This window comes from Tenrec ecaudatus, chromosome 5 (assembly GCF_050624435.1).
Source record: "Tenrec ecaudatus isolate mTenEca1 chromosome 5, mTenEca1.hap1, whole genome shotgun sequence".
Taxonomy (NCBI): Eukaryota; Metazoa; Chordata; class Mammalia; order Afrosoricida; family Tenrecidae; genus Tenrec; species Tenrec ecaudatus.
Genome location: NC_134534.1, coordinates 53,888,098 through 53,911,873, shown reverse-complemented (window position 1 = coordinate 53,911,873; position 23,776 = coordinate 53,888,098). Strand labels below are relative to the sequence as shown.

The 23,776-nt window shown below is 39.5% G+C and overlaps 1 protein-coding gene across 1 annotated transcript in view; it reads left to right on the top strand.

Annotated features, from left to right (window-relative positions):
• The first annotated feature begins 284 nt into the window (after window positions 1-284).
• The window catches only part of RALYL (RALY RNA binding protein like), a 446,351-nt gene continuing 422,859 nt past the window's right edge, over window positions 285-23,776 (top strand). Inside the window, exon 1 of the mRNA XM_075549530.1 lies at window positions 285-556. Within this exon, the coding sequence (XP_075405645.1) occupies window positions 301-556 (256 nt within the window). The 5' untranslated portion in view covers window positions 285-300. The remainder of the gene's footprint in view (window positions 557-23,776) is intronic.

Sequence of the window (23,776 nt, the reverse complement as noted above, 5' to 3'; positions counted from 1 at the left end):
AACATAGTTATAAAATGTTTAATGACTGCACAAGGCTGAATTCTGAATGAATCCATCAGAAATTTACATACAACTATAGGTTAAATTGCTATGAAAATTTCTCTGCCACATTTACATTTTCTTCTCAATAAGGTTCACCATTTATATTAATACATTTTCTTCTCAGTAAAAGAAATTTAATACTTAAGGACTTGAAGTCACCTGAGTCATTATTGAAAACTGTGAAAAGCCAGTGATATTTATTCAATCTAATTGTTTACTTTTTTTATTTTTTAAGGGTTAAAAAAAAGTGAGCCAACCATGACTGGCAAAACACAGACCAGCAACGTCACCAATAAGAACGACCCCAAGTCCATCAACTCTCGCGTGTTCATTGGCAATCTGAACACCGCCATTGTCAAGAAAGTTGACATTGAAGCCATTTTCTCGAAATATGGGAAAATCGTCGGGTGCTCAGTGCACAAGGGCTACGCGTTTGTACAGTACATGAGCGAACGGCACGCGAGAGCTGCAGTTGCCGGAGAAAATGCCAGGATCATCGCAGGGCAGCCACTTGGTAAGTCACGTGCTCAGTTACAGACTCGTGACAGTGTCCAAATCTCCACGTACATCCGGGTATGGTTTTATTGCTTAAAATGAGTACTGCTTGATAATGTCCATCTTTGACCACTTTATAATGCTGAATCTCTATCATTCTCTTGTTCTTATATTGTTTCACAATTGAAGATTTTGGTTTCTCTACAGATTTAGAAACTTAGGCCAAAATGGATTTGTGAGCATTTTATTGCTTCTGTCAGTTTTAAGGCAGACTCAGGCAAATAAATTAGATTCATCACATTTTACTTTGATTTGAAATTGTATTTATCTAGCAGAAAACACTATATTGATAAAATAACTTTTCTTATTATAGTTCTAGCCTCTGTTCTGTGGAACGAATGTACCCATTTCCCCTCATTTTCTGTTTTCAATATTCTTGGGGTGGGCTGTATGGACACAGTAAAAGAACATACATTTTTAGAGTATGGAAAGACGCATAAATTACTCATAGCTAGTTGGGAACCTTTTGTGTTGTGCTTGCTCAGTTAGGAGACATCATCATATGTTCGTCTAATGACCAAGGAATCACAAATTTTTGAAACAGAGAGGAGACAACTGTAGCTGGAAGTAAGCTGAAAACAGTTTGGGAAAAAACATTCTGCAAGTAACATTTGAAGAGGCTTCAAATGTTCATGGAAAAATTAGAATAAAATGCAATGGACTTGTACTTTCAGAATATTCCCCTTTAAGTCTTTTCATTTAACTTCAGACTATATTCTCCTTTGTTTGAAATTAACTGGATAATCACTTATTTGTTTTTCTAATGAGAATAAGATATCCTACCTGAGATCATATATCAAAATAATTATTCAACATCATTTTGTGGGCATCCAACAGGAATTTTAACTTCTTATACGCAGAACAAAACTTTTCATTTTCCTGCCCCCTCCAAAGTTCCTCCTTGACACTTCTCCGTCACAATAAGGGGAACTTTTATATATCCAGTTTGGCTCACAAGAATCCAGGAGTCAGCCTAGATTCTTCTCATTCTCCACAATCTGAATATCATTTGTCATGACATTACTTATTCTCCCAAACCTAACCACCTTTAAACCTGTACCAAAAATCCTCTCCCACAAACCATTGAAATAGCACCCTTAATTTTTCTCCCTTTGACAGAGTATCTCTTTACAAAAATAAAGAAAAAAAAGTTCACTCTGTCCAGGAACCATAAGAAGCCCTGAAGGTTCGACAGTAAGTATGCGTAGCTGGTAACTGAAAAGATGAACTTACACTGTGGCTCCCTGGGAGAAAGATCTGCCCAGTTGGTCCCATAAATATCAACCCAACTTAAACCACTACTTTGGAGTCAACTTTGACCCACACGAACCATATGTAGGTTTTTCTGAGATCATACGTCTTCACTAGAACAGATAGCCTGTTTTTCCTGCAGAACCGCTGATGGATTTGAACTCCCAGCCTTTCGGAAAGTAGCCCAATGCTTAACAGATATAGTGCCACTGGAGCTCAGAAGTGCAGGAGAGCGGTTCTACCATGTCCCGCAGGGTCACTTGGGATTGTCACCTAACAACAAAAGACACATGACAGCTATCATGCCCCAGGATGCCTGTATCTTCAACTCCGTCTGCTTACTCGCTCTTCCTTGTTTGCACCACTGTAGCCAGACTGGCGGCCGAGAGAAGTCTGAAACGTTTCAAGATTGCTCTGACTACACGGGGTTTAAACTAGCAATTCTCTCTGCTCAGAAGAGAAGTCTGCTGTTACTTGCTCTCTTCCTTGTTTCTTATGAGGATCAAAAGTTACCTCTCCAGAGAAACTGTTCCTGCTCATGCTCTCTAAAGAATAATAATTCTGTCTCTTGGCCATCAGTGGTAGAATTCTTGTCTTTCATAGAGGAGCGTGCACTCTAAGGCACCTCCTATGCACCCACCACCTGTCTGTCAATGGAGGCTTACCTGTTGCTTTAAGGCTGAGCAGATCACTTGTAGATCTGCCAGATTTGGAAGAAAAGGCCGGTGATCTACTTCTGAAAACATGGCAAGAAAAATGTTGTGGATCACAACGGTCTGAGCTGTAATTGACCATTGGGATGAGACACAACCAGGCAATATTTAGATCTGTGTGCATGGAATTACCTTCAGTTGGGACCAGTTTGACAGATGTTAACAACAATAAACCGTATATGTTGTAGCTGGTGTTTGGTACCATTGAGTTTTCACAGTACCCTTATGTACAGCAGATGAAAACACTGCACCATCTTATGCCATCCTCACAATTCAATTGTGTTTATGTTTGAGTCCACTGTTGCAGCACTGGGTGGATCTATTTTGTTGAAGGTTGTATTAGGCTGGATTGTCTAGAGAAGCCGTTCCATGGCACTCATCTGCATAAGAGAAAAGCTTTATGTTCCAGAAGTAATCTTCCATCCAAAAGGCACCTCAGTCCAGTCCAACTCAAGTCCACAAGGCCAATGCCAGCCAAGGCCCTCTTCAGCCTCAGGTAGCCTGCAGGCTACTGACTCATAAAGGTGAAGGATGAAGCAGGAAGCTCACAGGCTGTTGGGTGCAGCAGAGTGAGGAGATCCAAAGCTGTGGAAACAGAGTCTGGTGCTGGGAGCTCTCTGGGTCAGGCAGCCCACATTGGGCCGCCACAAGAGGCAACCAGAGTTCCCAGAAAACAGAAAGGCAAAGGAGTGGAAAAAATAAAAGAGAAGGTCCCAGCGTCTGCCCTGTGAAAAGGTCATACCTCCCAGGAGGCATCATCTGACTGCAATCTGACGGACAGGTTAGACTCCCGTCCTCCATAAATGCAAATTGACAGAAAATCATCCAGCGACCGAAGGGTCTCCATTTACTCTTTTGCTGATCTTACACTTTACCAGGAATAATTTCCTTCCCCACTGTTGCCCCCTCCGGGTCGCCTGAGTAATGAGACAAAGTCACGAGACAGTGTCGCCTCCTCACGTCTGCCGGACAGCCTGCTGTACTTCTGGCACAGACGCGCGCTCTCTCACAGTCTGTGGTAATTTTAACGCTGTTCACAAACGCTGTGATTTAAATTGCATCAATTTTCCTCCTGTCGTACCTCTCCACCCTCCAGCCTTTACATGCATATGAGACGATTGGAATATTATGACTTGAGTCAGACATACTTTAATCATCAATGTGACATCTTTGTTCAGACTCAAAATGATTGTCATACAATAATGTAATTTTTATTCATATTTACCACACATTTTTCTATATTTTAAAGAAAATAATTCTTTCCAAATGATATTGTTCAATTTAATTTGTTCTTTTTTGTTTTCTTAATCCCCTTATTCTGCATGCTTGCCTTGATGTTGGAATTTTCTGACATTTTTTTGTTTTTCATGCTAATTTGAAATTCTCATTTTTACTGTGATTTCTATTACTATAACATTTAATATCTCAATTGCGAAAACCCAAAGTGAGAAAGAAAAATAAAAAACGATGACACCAAATCACTGGGCTCTGAGAGGCAGACTTAAATCGGACCCCTAATAAGAGAACATTTCTCATCCCTAGCCATGACTCTTGGACTACCGCTTGGTTGTGTCTCAGGTTAATCTTGGAAGCATATATCTTCATCAGCTGTAATTACCCTTTCTGCCTAACTACAAATCAAAGATTTTTCTTCGTTAGTTTGAATTTAGTTTTTTACTACTTTTGTCTAAGCTGATTATCTTCTGTAAGAGCACAAAGAAAGTCCTAAGCTTGCCTAACTTGACATAACTTTGCTTTTCTAGTGATATGTCCAATATATGCCCGCGTTCTTAATCTATGTTACTAGAAATTCAAATCATTTTATTAGGACATAATCCAGACATCACACCATTCATATCGAGTAGTGTCATGCATTCACTACCACAATCATGTTTTAAACATTTTCTTCCTTCTTCTTCTCCTTGATATCAGCTCCCTCCGCATTGCCTCCCCTCTCCCCCCCCCCCACAATACTCCAGAGGAGCCCGTATTCTAGTTACTGTCTCTATCGAATCACCAACCTGAGTTTCAAACACTGGAAACATAGAAAGATACTTAACAGAGTCAAGAATGCTACCAACAATAACAAAACATAACAGAGATAAACCCTGATCTTGAACAACAACAAAAACACAGAAAATATTAAAAACCAGATCACCCAGAAGAATTCACTTCAGAGGGCAGCACTGAAGCTACAGTTCAAGAAGAGCGACTGGTCTGGTCAGAACACACAGGAGCCAGCGAGCAGGGAAAGGAAAAAAAAAACCCAGATCAAGTCCAAAATGTATCTGAAAGGGAATCAAATGATAAGGTTTGAACCATTCAAATCAGATATATAATTTTAATCTGCAATACTTGTCTCTGCAGTACTGTCTGTCCAATAACCAGGTTACTCCCATCACTCACTTATGGTCAGAGAGGAATCTCTGGAGGCTTACTTTCCAAGTAGATGAGAGGAAGGCAGTTTGGGCTTTCACTGCCATCCATATCTCTCTGCAAGACAGAACTTCGCAATTTGAGCTCTGATAACACGCCGTCCTTTTTCCATTACTTGAATCACAGATGTTGGTATGTGTCTTCCATGTGAGCTTAGTTGACACTGAGAAGACCCCGGTCACTGTCCTTTCTGTTAGCTGAGACATCCCATTTCTTCATCGTCCTTTGCTATATTTTGCCCATATTTTCTGTCTCAGTCATGAGAGTGTGTATCACATAATGTTTTCAAGTTATTAGTGAGAAGCTAGTTCCTCAATTACATCTTGAATAAGATGCTTGATTTTTCTAGGCTTTATTACTAATTTAGTACAATTTACCTGAAGCTGGGTTCTTCCAGGTTATTAAAAATAGTTTACTCCTTTCTTAAGCTTTTACTTTTAAGTAAATTCTTTATGGTGCACAGCCCATACCTTGGATGTCCCTAACATGACATGGACTGATTGTAGAGCAAACTGCATATTTTTTACATAAGCAATTAACATTAGTTTCATTTAGGACAGACTTCTCTATGTGTGTTTCTTTTTCTCTACAGTTGCAAAGAAATTAATATTGATTAAACAGTATACCTACTAGTATTCCACCTGTACTATATTAATTGGTAACAAATATTATATGCCCATATAACTCTTATGAAGAGAAAAAAATAGCTTCTGTTTATCTAAAAAGAAATAACAAATCTCTTTTCTTGTTCTTTAAAACACTCAGAAACAATATAGAGATTATAGAGTGCTACCAGGAAATATTAAATAGTCTAATGTGAATCCTTATAAAATGAATCTTGCATATGCAGTATCCAATGAGCAATGCTACACATGTGATCGAGCCTCGCGTGTATTGCCGGCGAGAATGTGAAGAGAATAAAACAAGCATAAACCACACTGCTGGTAGAATTGCAATGTTATACAGCCATCATGGAAAACAATATGTCACTTCTTCAAGTACATGCAAGTCCCATACCACCCTGCCCACTCTCCACTCTGCATAGACCCCAAAGAAGTAAAGAAGAAAAGGCAGAAAGATGTATGCACATGTATGGCAGCACTATCTACAATAGTGTGGAAGCTACTAAATCATGGAAACAACCAAAAAGCCTTTCTGTGAAGGAGTAGATGAACACATTCTGATGCATACATTCAGTGGAATAATATGTGCCTCTAAAAATCAGTAATGAAAATATCAAATACTTCATGACATGGATGAATTAGGAAGATATAATGCTCACCAAAGTCCGTCAATCTCATAAAAAACAAATACTTCACGACACCACTAATTTTAAAAAAATTAAGAAAGATGGTGTCAAGGAGACAGATTTTGAAGGCTTTGGTGAGGCTTGGTTATGAAGGAAGCTTAGGAAGGGAGGAGAAAGGAGGAAACATAGGGTCATAAAAATAAGTGAACCTAGCATTTATGAAATAGTTACTGTATGTAGCAGCTATTTTTACTCTGCAATCAAGGGACCACCTGGATCCGTGCTCTAAGCCTTTCATTTTGTGTAGCTTGTCTTGGTGTTACTTATGATTGGACACATTCAGAAACAGGCTTAGTGAGCATGAGCAATTTGCTTGGGGCATACGTAGTGTCAGATTGCTTGACGTGAAATCGAGCACCATCCATGTCCCTCTGCTGGAATCGAGCACCACCCATGTCCCTCTGCTGCCTCAGGTAACTTTGTTGAAATTGTGTAGGTGGATAAACAATTGGGACTGTGTTACGTTTATGAATCTTGACTCACTCTGAGAGCTCATCAGCACTGGAGACTGGAGGAGATCTCATGCTCATGTGTGACAGCTTCCATCCTCTCATTGGTGAGATTCTGGGCTATCATTGAAACACGCTCTGTGCTCCTTAAGCTCCCACTGCCCGCCAGGGTTTGCCAGTTCCCAACGGCATTCTTTTCCACTCTCCTCTCCCGAGAGGGAGCCACGCTGGGGAGGCCTTTGTACACAATTTTCTCAACTGCTTTTCATTGTCATACTTCTGCATTCTTTATGTTCATAGACAACGTGCACTATGACTGTGTGTTTTGGAAATCCTAAAGAAAAACTCTAATGTGATTTTTTTCACTAGTGTGTTGAGATTAATTCATGTTGATACATGTAGTTCTTTTTATTTTTAATCATTTTTAAACCATTTTATTGGGGGCTTCATACAACTCTTATCACAATCCATACATGCAGCCATTGTGTCAAGCACATTTGCACACTTGTTGCCATCATCATTCTCAAAACATTTGCTTTCTATTTGAGCCCTTGGTATCAGCTCCTCAATTTTCCCCTCCATCCCTGTTCTGCTCTCCCTCATGAACCCTTGATAATTTATCAATCATTATTCTTTTGTCATGTCTTACACTGTCCCATGTCTCCCTTCACCCACTATTCTGTTGTCTGTCCCCCAGGGAGTGGGTTATATATAGATCATTGTGATCAGCTCCCCCTTTCTACCCCACCTTTTCTCCACCCTCCCAGTATTGATACATGTTGTTCTATTTATATGATGTATGTTATTTTATTAAATATAATGTATTAGTAGAATATAAGTAAAATAAAGTAATAATGCAATTTTAATAAGTTAAAATAAAGGGTCACCATAAAAATTGGGACCTGAGATGTAATATGTTGAAATGTCTTTCTTTGAAAGACTAACATAGGCACATTGATGAATGGGTTAGCACAATATAAAACTAAAAAATAAGGATATGTACTTAGAATATACTGAAAGATGTCAGGTTTCAAATCATTGAAATTAAAACAGAAATAGAGGACAAAGGGATAACATTGCAAATGTATGTTGTAGTAAACAATTAGCATAGCGAGTGAAAGGGAAATAGAGAAAACCAAAACAACCCGCTGCCATAGAGTCAATTCTGAACCATAGCAATGCTAGAGGCCGGAGCAGACCTCCGCTGTGAGTTTCCAAGGCTATAAATCTTTTCAAAAGCAGGAAGTCTCATCTCTCGGCCACATAGGGGCAAGTCAGGTTTTGGAGCTGCATTTGTCCAGCCACCTCTTACACCAGGGCTCCTTGAAATCGAGAAAGAGCAATAAAATAAAAAAAAAATTTCCAATGCCCTGAATTAGGTTCTCTGTTAGAGCTACTTGACACAGAAATGAAGAAGCATGTAAAGTGAATAAGTTTGAATTTAAGACAATGCGATAGTGCAGGACTGAATATATAATATTAAGGTTATTATGTATGCCTGGGGATATTCATGCAGATATATGGCTAATAGAGTTGACTATACGTGTACAAAACTCAAGAGAGTGATGTATGAGCCAATCATACAGATTGTGCTATTACAGATGTAGATCAGCCCACCAAAGGAGACTATAAAGGGTTGGAGAGAATATTGTCTAAATTTAGGTCTGTAGAGAAATCTTTGAGTCTCCATTAAGGGAGCCTTCCTGAAAAGCCAACGGCAAAAAACTAAATCAAAACTATTTTCTGCACATCTATCTGAACTCCAACTCAAGCCTGCAATGGTTAGGCCTTTCCTAAACTTATGTTTGATGGTTGCTTAGTTGCAGAGTTCATGAGCCATTTCCCCTAAACATCTAGTGGTTCACAACCTCTCAGGGACACATAGTCAACTTCTCTTATTGATCCCAATGTATAAAAATGGCATTCCCAAGCACATGGTCTCTTCTTTCCAAGTTAGCATCCTCTATACTTTGAATAGAAAAGGAAAGCTTATCGAATTCACCGAATGTTGTTGTCTGTACAACCATTCAAAGAAATACATATATTCTGTAAATTGATTGTAAATAAACTATTGTAGACTCAGTCAGGAATATTTTATTCAATACAAGTTTCAAATTCAAAACTGCTCTCATCAAATTGATTCCTACTCATAGGGATCTAGAAACCAGAGTAGAAATTTTGGAAATCTTCACCTTTCCCCCTCGGAGTCTCTGGCAGTTCCAAATTATTGACCTTGTGGGAAGTAGCCCAACACATTACCCACTACACAAACAGGGCTACTTCACATGCCCTTTGCACAGCTGAGATTTTTAAATAAAGACTTCCATAGGTCTGTATGTAGTGGAAAGGTGGCCTGGTAGCACTGTTGGGTAGTGTTGAATTGCTAACTGTGAGGACGGTGGACCAAACCCATCAGTCACTAAACCAGCAAAAGATAAACACTCTGTTCTGGTAAAGATTATTTTGGAAACAATAAAAATTTGCTAAGAGTCAAAATTGACTTTAAGGCAGTGGGTTTAATGTGATTTAATGTAGTTAGGCAATCAGTTAACCTTGAGGATAGCAGTTCAAACCCACCTGGGAGAAAGATGGGCTGGCTGCTTCTGTAATGATAACTTGGAAAATGTAGGGGGCAGTTGTACTCCCCCATACATTATTGCTAAGAGTTGGAATTAATACAATGTTAGAGGGTTGGGGTGGGTATGTATTTGTGTCAGCCTGGGTAGAATAGAGAAACAGATCCATGGAGACACTCATAAGTGTATAAGAAAGAGCTTTATATACAAGAGCAATTGAATATCGAAAAATGTCCCAGCCCAGTTCAGATCAAGTCCATAGGTCATATATTAGCTCATATGTCTGATACCAATCTATGAAGTCTTCTTTAGACTCATGAAACACATGAAATGATGCTGAATTCAGGAAGATCGCAGGCCAGTTGTGGGGGGCAACGGGGAGTCCTGTGGCTCCAGTGGTGGTGTAAGCATCTCAGCACTGGCAGGGCTCTCCACGTGGCTCCTACAGCTCAGGCCACTAGCATAGCTCCATGTGTCTTGTGAGCTGCAATGTCTCCCCGGGAGTGAGCCTGTGTCCTGCCTCCAGCAAGCCCTCGCCTAGTTTTAGCTGCTAATATTGAGCTTTGCCATTGTCTCTGCACAATGGAGTCCATTTGACTTCTTACTATTCCATCGATGAAAGCTCATGTGCATGGTTACCCTCCAGAACCACAGTGGCACCACAGGTTCAGTGTTGGGCTGCTCACTGTGAGGTCAGAGCTCCAAACCAGCTATGACACAGAGGAAAGGAAATTATATCTGCTCCTATAAGTATTCACAGTATTGGAAACCCTAAAAAGCAGTTTGACTCTGCTCTATCGGATCAGTGGGAGGCCTGGTAGCATCTGGATTATGCATTGACTACCCAGAGCTTGCTATTTGAATCCACCAATCACTCAGAGGAAAATGATGAGGCTTTCTGCTCCCATACAAATGTCCAGCCCTCCTCCTTCCTATAGGGTTCCTGTGTTGTATGGTCAACTTGAGGGTGTCATTTTCCAGTGCACTCATGCCACCATGAGTGGTTTAGGACCTCGTGCTGGCTGTGACCGAGACTGTAGCACACATGTATCCAAATCATCTTTTCTCCATTGAAGCTCCTCTCTAACTGCCAGATCGCAGTGGCCAGTAAAGGAATTGAGCTGATCAATATGCACTGCCAGGTGAACGGTCATGAGAACAGGTGTCATTCATGTATGCTACACTAGAGAGTCGGCAAAAACAAAAGGAAACTGTCTGTGAGAATTCCCAAGTAATTTTTAAAAATTTAATTAATTCTAATTTTTAAAAACTGAGGAACTTGAAAGACAAACATATGCTCTTCTTCATATTTCACTGAATTTGGATGGTGTTACTAATATTAAGAATAGTTAATATTTTAATCTAAGTTTAGTTGTGAGGTCCATTTGGTTGTTGTTCAGACACAGTAGGTGAGACAGTTTTTTAAAATATTGAACAAAGGTAAGTGTAATATGAGAGGTCAAAGACTTAAAGTGTCCTTCTGTACCAAAATATCATGCAAAGGTTGGAGATGAAGTCTAGATCAGTGCCATTTTTATATCTGCTGATTGCACTGGCTTGATTACACAGATGCTATAAATAAACATTTTTAATGTTTTTTCACCCTCTTCTGATTATTTCACTGTTAAAATACTTGCTAAAGATACATCTTGTGAATTTAACAACTCAGTTATTTATAGTTAGAGGAAGCAAACAGTAAAAGATAATTGATCTTCAGCTATCACTTTTATTCTAAAACTTGTCTTTGAGGAGCAAGTGCAGGTTGGAAAAAAATCCATAAAATAGAGAGTCAAATTGATTTCCTGAAGGAAATCATGAAAATGCATTTTGGCAGATGTTGGAGAGCAATATTTAATGAAGACAAGGGAGAGTAAAAAGCATGTTTTGAAAAAACATGGTTTTTCGTGTGTTCTAAAAAAAATGATGGATTTGATGAAGACTAATGGGGGATCAGGATTGGAAGAGGCTTATTAACAACCTGTGCTACGCGGGTGGCACACCCTTGCCTGCTGTGAGGAGGACTTGAAGCCCTTGCTTTCGAAGTTTAAGGATTGCCCCCTTCAGTATGAATTACAATCCAACGTAAAGAAAACCCAAATTCTCACAACTGGACCAATAGGGAACATCATGCTAAACGTAGAACAAAATTGGGGTTGTCAAGGATTTTATATTTCTTGGATCTACAAGCAATGCTCATGGAAGCAGCAGTCCAAAGACAAGTTGCATTAGGTAAATCTGCTACTCAAGACCCCTTCAAAGAGTTTTTAAAATAAAAAGCAATGATGTTATTTTGAGGACTAAGGTACTAAGCCCAGACCATGGTATTTCCTTTCACCTCATATGCACGCTAATTTGGCCATTAAATAAAGAAAACCAAAGAAAAACCAATGCACTTGAACTGTGCTCCTAGCAAAGAATACTAAAAGTACCATGGACTGCCAAAAGAACAGACAAGTCTGTCTTGGAAGATGTACAGTCGTAATGCTTCTTAGAAGCAAGGATGGTGAGACTGCATCTCAGCCACTCTGGGCATGTTGTCAGGAGAAACCAGTCCCTGGGGAAAGAGATGTCCTTCTTTGTCTAGTGATGCTGATTGATGGAGCTGGGTAAAGTGGAAGGAGGGAAAAAAGGAGGGAGACTTGGTGAGCTGGATTGGCACAGTGGCTGCAGCAATGCGCTCCAAGGTAAGAGCAGTTGGGGGGATGGCACGAGCCCAGGCAGTGTTTTGTTTTGTAGTACAGAATAGCACTACGAGTCTGAATCGACTCAATGGCAACAAAAAACAACAAAAATGATGGATTCCAAATGGTTTTCTTCTATCGCCCTGATACTATCCAGAAAGATATTTGAACATAGAAACATTCGTGTTGCCATCTGAGTACACCTTCAAGTGATTTTCCTTTGCGCCTTTAGAAAGGGAAGGCCAGTAACATGGTCACAGTGGCTCACTCATTCCTGGGTGATTTGTTTCCTGCTCATCTGTAAGCCTACTTCGCAGAACTCTTAGCCTTGCTGAACACCAGCTTAAATTCACTTTCTTCTTTAATATTTTAGATGTCTAGTTCTTTGAGCATGTCATGTTCTTTCTCTCAACAGGGCTTTCACCCATGTAGTGTCTTCTGCCTAGCATGTCCTTCAGTATCAATCTCAAACCCACCAACTCCACTTCCCTAACTCTTCACTCCTTTACCTAGAGTCATCCTCCAGCATGTGCTCAATCATTGTTACTGCACAGAAATGGACCATGGTTCCTTATATTTATTAGGTATTTTACATTCCTTTCTAGAATGTGCCTTATTTTTAATATATTTTACAGTTTGTTTCTTTTATTATATTTAGTGAAATCATTCCTTGTCCACTAGGCTCTACGTTCTATGAAAGCTTGGGCTTTATACTTTAATCAAATCCTTAAACTAGAGCAGTGAACTTGCACTTCCAGTAAAGACTCACTTCGATGATGGTTGGAAGGAGGCATGACTTGGCTGTGAACTTTTGTCCACCACTGAATAGAGCAAATCAGAAGTAAGAGACAAAGCATACGAGTCAAAGGAGGATGCGGAGAAGTAGTTGTTGCACGTGCCCATGTACAGATTGAGATTATTGGCAAAAGAGGGTGTTGTGGTCCCCTTGTTGCACAGCTGGTCATTCAGTCTCTCTAGAGGCACACATTCCAATGAGAGCCATTTAGGCTCCGGTGGCTTAGTTGGTTATGTGTTGGGCTGCTAACCCCAACGTATGAAGTTCAAACCCAAGCAGCTGCTGCGTGAGACAAATATCAGGCTACCTGCTCCCATAAAGATAAATAGCTTCAGGTCCCAAGTGGAAGTTCCGCCCTGTCCTACGTTCTCTAGAACTATGATGTTTTGGAAGCAACTCAATGGCAGTGGATTTGGGTAAGTTTCTGATACATATATCAAACTCTCTTCCACATAGTCAATTCTGACTCCTAGCATTTCTATAGGACAGTGCACAACTACCCCCATGAGTTTCTGAGTCTTTATTACTAGTTATTATTATTAGGAGGAGGAGGAAGAGGAGTAGACAGCCTCATCTTTTCCCTGTGGAACAAGTTGTGGGTTCAAATTGCTGCCCTTGAGATTAGCAAATCAGTGCACATAGCCCACTGCACCACCAGGGCTCCTCTGCCGCACGTGTCTCTCATTATGCTGGAGTCAGGCTGTCGTCTTGGTCAACAGTGCCCTTCCCCCTTCATACTCGCTGTCCGTCAGACAGCTGACAGCTCTGTGCTGTAAGTGTGCTTCCCTTCCTTTCCCTGCGCACCGCACATTCAGCTGGGTGGGAAGTCACCAGGGTAGTGCGCAGTGGTTGCTGCTGAGTTTGGAGCAATGGGGGTTCCACACTCACCTGGCTAACACCAGCCCTCCACGTAGTCTGTGCCTTGCATCTCCACTGTCCAGCCCTGCTGGCTCTGGAGACAGGTCTTGGGCACAAGGTGACTTCTGGCACAGTGAGCAGATGAAGCTTGGTCACCTGGGCCGGTTGGAGGCTATGGAAAATACTGAATGGCAAAGAGGTCTCTTTGAAAGAAGAAACACCCTTCCACAAGCCCACTGACTTCTGTGGAGCCAGACTCCCACTATCTGTTTGCAGCCCAGCCAGCCAGCCACAGCCACAGCCACAGCCATCTCCTGCACGTTGCTGAGCTCCTCTGCCCAACCCAGGAAAAACAAATGGTCAATGGACCTTAGTGTCTTCTTTCTCTCTCTCTCTCTCTCTCTCTCTCTCTCTCTCTCTCTCTCTCTCTCTCTCTCTCTCTCTCACACACACACACACACACACTTGCTCACTGCTCCTTAATGTGCAAAATAATCAGATAATAATATTTATTTGGGTTTTTTTCCTCCGTGACAAATGGATAATGTTGGATGACGAGGTGGCTAATAAGTGAGGAGCGCTATTACAGTAATGGTGTATTTGTTTAAAGAACGATCTTATTAATAGAAAACTCACTGTGCATTCCTCAAATGGCATCCTTTTGTAGCAGTCTCTTAGTACAAAATGAATGACGTCATGGAACTTCATTTTCTAAGCTCTTTTAAACATAGATTATTTTTACACAATATGCTGAAAAGTAAGTAAATGAGTATTTATGCTCATTTTGCTGACTAGGAACTGAAGCTCACTGCATTTAACTTGCCTTAGATCGCATAAATGCAGATCTCAAACTTGTATCTAATGACCCTGCTTATTTGTATTTTTTCCTTGTCCATAATTCCTTCTATTTAAAATGTGACCATTTAGACTGGAATACTTTTGAGAGAGAAAAGAGTTGCTAATGATGATTATGCTGCAAGGCATGAGCTAAAGTCGGGTTACCCTACAACTGTACTGCATTACCCACTGCTGTACATCAGGGAGATTATCAACTTCTCTCCCTTAGGATAACTTCAGTATTGGGTAGACTTTGACTTTTTAAATAAAATGTTTGTGCTGGTAGGTGACATCAAGTCATTTCTGACTCACAGGGACCCTATGCACAACAGAACCAAACCGTGGCCAGGCCTGTGCCATGCTCACAATTGCTCACATGCTTGAGCCCATTATTTCGGCCACTGTGTCGACCCTTGGGGGCCTTTCTCTTTGTCACTCTTCCTCTACTTTACCCAGCGCTGGTCTCTCCTGACATATGTGCAAAGTATAAAACAGGTAGTCATTCTTTCTTCACTACAAGTTAGTCCCTTGAGAAGAACATTCTCTAGCCCATTCATTCCAGGTTCGATTCATAGGAAGCTTCTATGTCTCTCACAAGACAAATCCCATTGCTTCCCTAGGAAAGAGGTCAAGCTAATCAAGGCGAGGAGAATAACGACTCAGTCTATTGTGCAGTTCCGTCCTGGAAGTGGTGCCCCTCATCTGCCACGTTTTATTGATGACATCAACATCCGAGCGAGGGCGGGCAGTACCTGTGTAGCAGGAAGAGCAAAGCTCTTTGGTGAATAATTAATTTCTCTAGCGCGTGCGTGTTGAGTGAACTTGAAGAGGTTACTTATGCTCATTAAGAATATATTCCCTCGTGTATTGCATAATGGAAGCAGGGCCTTGTTCATAGACTTATAGTGCATAAATGATGTATATTGGTAAAATGATAAAACCTTCTGCATATGATACATGATACTGGTAGCTGTCATTCAGTCTGCTCCAGCTCATGATGCTGTGTATAACCAAGAGGCACCATCTACGTGATTATTGATACATTTGAATCCATTGAATAATACTGTACTAATCGATCACATGGGTGTGTTCCCCCATTTTTGCTCTCTCTAATTTTCCAAACATGATGTCCTTTTGTAATAATTGGTCTTTCCGGATGGCATGCCTAAAGCATGCCAATTGAAGTCATAACATCCTTTCTCCTAAGGCGTATTCTAGTTGTATTTCTTCTAATATGTTAGTTCTTTTGACAGTTCATAATGTTTCCAGTATTCTTTAACAATGCTGTGGGTCACTGGTGACACGGTGGTTAGAGCAACTACCACTATGGAAGGAAAATATGGCAATGCACGTCTCTAAACACATCAGTCTGGGAAACCCTCTGGAAAGTTCTCCTCTGCCCTACAGGCCCTCTCTGAGTCAATAGCAAGGGTTTGGATGAATCCTTCTATTTATCTCTGTCTCTTTTCATTGTTCCATATAATTCATACCACAAGGTCAACAGTTCAGACCCATTAAGTCTACTTAGGTTGAACCGATTAAGTCTACTCCGGTAAAGATTTAAACGTTTGGAAACCCAAGGGGTAGCTCTTCCCTGTCTTATAAGCCGATATGAGTCAGAACTTACCTGATGGCAGTGAGCGTTTGGTCTGTGGAGAATCCAAGGAGCCGTGCTGGTATAGTGGCATTCACTAGCATCCCCTGAAGAAAGATGAAGCTGTGTACTCCCACAAAGATTCACAGCCTCAGGGACCCTCAGGGGCAGTTTTACCCTGTCATTTAGGATTGTTAGGGTTGTTATGTTGGCTTGATGACATGAGTTGTTTATTTGTTTACTATTTATGTCAAGTCCTTTTTGGCTCTCTGACTTCATTTCTCTGGACAATTTGAGTAGATGGAAGGTGGGAGTGATAGAGTCAATAATTAATTATGGCAAAATAGTAGTTCAGGCAATTACTAATGCAATCAAATGCCCTTTTAGGAAAGAAGTTAAATGCTAAATGACAGAGCAAATGTGCAAGGGTCATTCTAGGAGGATGGGATGTCTCACTTGAAATCCTTTTCAAGCAAAAGCGAGAGTATCTGTATGGATGAAGTATCAGGCAAGGAGACCAGGGAAGGGAGACCGATGGGTGCCTGGCTGTGGAGTATCGTCAGGACTATCACAATGCGTCCCTGCATGAGGAGATGCTAATGAGATTGTCAGCAGCATGCTGATGAGTGTCCTCAAAATATTGATATTTAGCTGTCATTCGACTACTACATGATTCATTGCTTCATATATAATTTAACATGCCTATTTTCTCTGTGTTGAGATATTCAGTCACTTATTCATTAACTTATCACATAATTACTAATTTTTCTATCTGACAAGACAGAAGTCTGGATTAGTTGCCCTAAAAATAAAGATTAGACACAGTTCTTTCCTGGCGGTTATGAGATAGTTCTTTTTATTTTAGTTATGTTTGCAATTTGACTCTCTGTCATTAAGGAACAGAATGCCTGTGCGTAGTAGGTGCTGGTAGACTCCATATAACAATGCAAGTCTTTAAAGCCACGTTTCCAAAATCTGGCACAATAAGCATGTGGGCCCGACCAAGTCTTTGTCTATAGGCAGCTGCCTGGTACTTTGGAGACTATTGAGCCACATTTCTAACCCACTAGATGCCAATAACACAGCTCCCCAAAGCAAACAAATAAAAATGCCAATAGATATTAGTAAACGTCTCTGGAAAAGGAAAAAAAACCCTATCATCAAGTCAGCGCTGGCTTATAGTGACCTTACAGGACAGGGTAGAAATGCTGTCCCTGCGGATTTCCAAGACTGTAATTCTTTACAGCAGTAGAAATCCCCATCTTTCTTCTGAGGAGCAGCTGGTGGTTTTGAACTGTTGACTTTGCAGAGGGAACCAGTTTTCCTTGGTGAAGAATCACTGCTCTGGGGTAATCATACCAAATTCACTTTCAGATGTGCCATAAAACTTTTAATTTAGATCAACTTAATGAAAGCAATTATTTGAGGGTTTTTTATTATAACTTGTAATTTATAGTGAAAATACTTACTCCTCAGTTATCCAGAGAGCAAAATTCAGTATGGAAATTCCAAAGCAATTAGGAGGATGCATTTTGACCATCACTCAAAACTAATATTACAATTTTGTTTTAATCCTTAAAACTATAAACGTGAAAAATAAACTGATCTATCTGTACAGTAGATGTTTATGTATATACTGATCTTGATGACAGTAAAAATTCCTCCTTTTCTAACATCTTTAATATACCATCCTTAGAGGGATGAGGTCCTTTTTCATCAAAGCTTTCCATCCCAACATATTACATCACTACTAGAAACATATGAAGACAAAGAAAGCTTATGAGAGTGCTAAATGAGAAATGCTGAGTTCTGAGACTACTCAGATGCTTGGGATCATCTTCAAATACACATTACTCAACAGTACATGTAACATTTGTTAAAATAAAGAAAGAACTTGAGTATCCCTAGTTGTTATTCTCACTAACAAATACATTAGTTCTACCCTTCCTTGTGTCTTATTCCATTATGAGAAGTATTATTCTCCTGTATATGCCCTTAGGTACAAATTAGATGCAGTATCTGAGCATCTAGGAAGGACAGATTGACAGAGAGCCTAGGGTAAAATAATTGTTATGAAAGATCATTTCAGACAGCGTAGTCTGCTGCAAACCCCTCTGAGAAGTGCATGAATCTCTTTGGGGTTTCTAAAGCATGAGAATCATGCAGAAAGCATCTAAAAATGCTGCGAGTAGTAAAGAACCCTTGTATAAAAACATCATTATATAACTCTATTACCAGTTGGACTGATACAAAATAAAGTTTAGAATGAGCCTTAGTCTCTGAAGTACATAACACAGTGTCATCACACTTTTTCAGCTTGACGATTTGCCAGCACTCCTGCTTCCAAAGATTTAAACAATAAATTAATACTTACACTACTGTGAACATTAACTTCAATGAGAATACTAGCAAGTATCCGAATATTTCATAATCTCCGAAATGCCGCAGCAGTCTTTCTCTGATAAAGGAAAGTCAAATATTGTAGTCTATATTTTCAACATCTGACTTTTCAGCAGAAATTTTATACTATACAAATAGTCAAGATTTTCAGCAATGGAAGTTTTATACATTGATGTTTATTAGATATTTTTCAAAAATCTATTCACATGTCCAGGGAGGATCTTGAATGGTATGCAAATGTGTATATGTGTAAAAAACACATGTGGGATTATAGTCACTATAATTCACTTCTATTCCCTCATTCTGTGGCCCATAAAAATTTGTTGTTTCCTAAAGAGTAGTTTGTGTCAACATATTTTTATTTATATTGTCACGCATCAACCTGATCAAAGAAGTTCAAGATAGATTGTGTTTCATTTTTAAATTGTCTTTGTATCATCCTTGATGGAAGCAAGAAAATAGACTTCATATTTTTTATTGTAGACATAAGGAAAACCTGTTTTTTACTGAGTGGTAAGGAGAGAGTATTTTCATGAAGTCAAAAAGGCTTGGAACCACCACTAACAATTTGCAATGTTTCTGAAAGTTGTCTTTAACTTTCTGCCCAAAGGGCACCTACAAATATAATATCTGTTAATTATCTGAGAATCTTCCTCCTCTTCCTCCTCTCCGAACTATCATCAGTTAGTGTGCATTAAAAAACACTGTGGGCTGGTAAGGCACAACATACACTTCCAGTTCCCTGTAAGTAAACAGAGCCATTTAAACTGCCGTAAACAAATGCTAATTAGCAAACCACCAAGATAGACTGAATTGTAGAACAAAGTCTGTCAGCAAGAGAAATGCATGGCGCCACCTATGATAGTCCGCCTGGGGGATTTGCTTTATGCTTCCAAAATTGGTTATTTGACTCAATCACTGAACCTAAATTAGTGAAAGCCAGGGTAGATATTGTCCATGGATAATTGCTTTGCTAAAGCTATTTCGGGGAAACTCCTGGGAAACATTTAGAAGAATTTTTATTAGTTCTAACTTAACGTGCAACTTAGTAAAAAGCTGGATGAGCTGGGCACCTTAACAGGTAAAATGTGATGCCTCCAGATGGCTTTCCAGCCTGCTCTGTGCTGCTTTCCGGCATGTGTGGAGCTCTGGCAGAGGCTTGCCGCTACAATGCAATAGCGGCTATAAAGGCGTCTAAACAACAACGCCGCACCAAAATACAATAAGATAGATGATTGCGCTAGAAAAATGGAGTTGAACATGTATTCCTATAATAGCACGCACAAGAAGAGAATAAATAAAAGATAAAACATTCTATAAAGCAGATCAAGTACTATAAGACAGGATCAAGTATTTGTAAGCCTGTTTAGAAGGCATTTTTGGAAACGGTATAAACAGAATAAATTTTGCACATATAAAATCACTAACAAAAAAGTAGAAAATTAAGAATAAAACATAATGGACAGCATCAAGTGATACAAGAATTTATAAGACATTCAATGTTATAAAGTTCTTTGGGGAAAGTTTAGGGGAGATGCAGATTGGATTTGGAAGAGTTCAAGAATGTTGTGTTTAGGTGTCGTTGATTTTATTCCTACTCAAAGCAACACTGGGAACAACAGTGTCAAATATAAGACACTTGTTCTTGCACCACCCTCCAAATCTTTTTATGATGGAGCCCATTGTTGGAGCCTCTGTGTCCATCTTTCTTGGACAGGGCCTTGCCCTTCCACTTGACCAAGCAGGATCGGATCGTTCCTGATGACATGCCCAAAGTAAATGAGACAAAGCCCTATTTCCATCCTTGCCTCTAAGGAGCATCCTGACTGTACTTCTGCTAAGACAGATCTGTTTGTTCTTCTGGCAGCCCATAATACTCTCGATATTCTTCATCAGCACCACCATTCAAATGTATTGATTTTTCTTTGTTTTTTTTTAATGCAATGTCCAAATTTCATATGCAAATAAGGCAATTGAAGATACCATGATGTGGGTAGGCACATCTTAGTCCTCAAAGTAGCATCCTTGCTTTTCAACATTTTAAAGACGGATCTTATGCAGATGATTTACCTAATGCAAGAGTTGGCAAGCTTTTGAAATGAAAGAGCCAATCCTGTCCCTGACAACAATGTATAACTTATTTGAGAGCCATAAATATTTTTTTGCAAACAAATGAAATGACTATTACCTGATTAAATAAAACTATGATAGTTTTATTTTCATTTTCAATTTTACTTCAGAGCCATGTGTATTTACCAGAAGTGCCACAAATGACTCTAGGCAACCAGCTGGCCAATCCCAGACCTAATGCAACGTGTTAGACAGGATTGACTGGAGAAATATACCCAGAGACTTTCATATAGGTTTAAGAAAGAGCTTTATATCAAAGAATAATTGTATATTAAGAAAACATCCTAGCTCAGTCCAGATCAAGTGCATTAGTCCGAAATTAGTCCATAAATCTGATACTAGTCCATTAATCCCTCTTCTGACTCACGCAGCACATACAATGATGCAGAATGCAGGAAGATTGCAGTCCAGTGGGTACAAAGTCTTGCAGATCCAGTGGTAGCAGAAGCATCTCCAGGTATCTCGCAGGTCTCAGTATGGCTCCACGTGCCTTGTCAACAAGCAGGTGAAACAGAGAGGGTTCGGCTTTCCAGTGAGCCATTTATCTTGGTCACCCTCCAATCAAGCTGCGACCTGACTGACAGGCTAAACTCCACCCACATGTTTTTATGGGGATCATGTTGTCACAGAAAACCTAACTATAGCATGTAATGTGTTCTTTGATGTCTTGACTGCTGCTTGACTGATCATTGATTGTAGATACAAGCAAGATGAAATATTTGACAAATTCAATCTTTTCTCTTATTTATTATGATGTAACCTATTGGTCTATTTGTGAGGATTTGGGTTTTGTTTGCAATGAGTTGTAATCCATACTGACAATTGCAATCTTTGATCTTCACTAGCAAGTACTTCAAGTTCTCTTCACTTTCAGCAAACAAGGCTATGTTATTGGCATATTTCATGTTGTTAATAAGCTTCCTTCCATCCTGATGCCATATTCCTCATCATATAAACTAGCCTATCTGATTATTTGTTCAGCATGCAGATTTGATAAGTAATTAATAAGATAAAAAGGGCTTAGGTATTAAGTATTTCAGAATCATACTTCAAGAGAAAGGGAACCCAAGAATAAGTTTCAATTCCTCTTTCCTCTTTATGGAAAACTAGGTAAATCAAAAGGTATTAAACTAGATCTTAGTATACTACTCGAAGTCTTTGACACATAGACACCTCATGTTAAACTATGCAGCACCCCTAATTCTGGTCGCCCAACTGCCTCTTGATCCATCTACATGTTTTTAATGAGCACAAGTAAGTGTTCTGGAATGTCCATTCTTCCCAAGGCTATCCATAGGTCATATGATCCACACAGTCAAATGCCTTGGCATAGTCAAGAAAACGCATGTTTACATCTTCCTAGTGTTCTCTGCTTTCAGCCATGAGCCATCAGACATCAGCCCTGATCTCCCTTGTTACACATCCTCCTCTGAATCTGGCCTGGACCTCTGGCAGCTGCCTGTTAATGTACTGCTGCAATCGTTGGGTGAACTTCGGCAAAATTTTACATGCTTGTGATATCAATAAGCTCTATAATTTTCACATTTTCTTGGGTCACAGTTTTTTTATAATGGGTAAAAATATGTCTCTCTTCATTTCAGTTGGCCAAGTAGCTGTGTCCCACATTCTGTGGTAGATACAGCTAAGTGCTTTTAGTTCTTCAACAGCTTGTTGAAACATTTCTATTGGTATTCCCTCAATTCCAGAAACCTTGTTTTTGGCTAATGCTTTAAAGGGAAGCTTGTACTTTTTCCTTCAGTACCAGAGCTTCTTGCTTCTACACTCCCTTTTGAGATGGTTGAATGTGGACTGGTTTTAGCACTGTGAATATGTATATTATTTTCATCGCCTTTGGTTGCTTCCTGTATTATTCAACATTTTGTTCATAGCATCTTTTAATATTGCATCTTGAGCCTTTACATTTCTCTAGTTTTCTGAGTTTAAGTTATGCTGAGTATATTCTTAGTTTTGGGTTTTCTAATTCTATATTTATGTACAGTTCATAATGTATGCTTTGGCTTTCTTGAGCTTCCCTTTAAAATTGTTTGTTCTGCTCTTTCACATCATTGTTTACTCCATTTACCTTAGCTACTCTATTATTGAGTACAAGCTTTAGAGTCTCTTCTGACATGCACTTGGATCTTGCCTGTCTCTTTAACAGCGTCCTGCTTCCTTCATGGATGCCACCCGTTATGTCATCCCAACACTCTGTTGTTACTACTGTTCGTGAGGTGTTCTCAAAAATCAGGTGTTTATTCTCAAGGTCATATTTTCAGTTTGTACACTTCTTTTACATTTCTTCCAATTCAGCCTGAATGTGCCTATGAACAATTGGTGGTCTGTTTCATCTCATGACAAACAGTTATAATATTAATCCTCAAGACATTTCTTAGATACTTCAGTTCTTAAATTATATGAATTGAAATGAAAATGTAAAAATTGAAATTAACCTCCCAGTTCATTAAATACAAAGACAAGTCAAATAGTATTGTTACTAGGTTTTCCATTCATGCATCTATGGGTTTATTCCAAATGGAACATGATCAATCATCTGTGATCACTAGATGGCTGCAGACAAGTTCTCTGAGTTATGTCCTTGTCTGAGACTCCTTAGAGTGCCTAAAAAAAGTCCAATCAAAACAGTTGTTGCAAGGGATTTGCTGATAACTGATTTGGAGGATTTCAAAGGGATAATCTTGATAGATTTTTTTGAAGAACATAATATGATTATAAGGGCTCATTATGAATAATTATATGAGCACTAAAAGTTGCATTGGTGAGAGAAACATTGGGAAAATTAAACCAACAAATCCTTTCCATTACAACAATGAACCTGCTCATTCTCTGTGGTAGAAAGGTTGTTCCCAAAGAGTTTCATCGAGAAATCTTACCCCTTTCACCAAATAGCTCTTATCTTGCACCTTCAGATTTATTTTTGTTCTCCAAACTCAAAGAACAGTTAATAGGAACATGATCCAAGTCTCTCAAGGACACCAAAAGGGCAGTTTTGACATGTTGTCAATCATAGAGCACAAAATTATTCAAGAAAGACCCTTCAGAATGCATAGACCTACATTCTCAACATGGAGGGCATGTTGAAAAACAATGACATCATATTTTGATATTTCACTTTAATAAAGATTTAGATG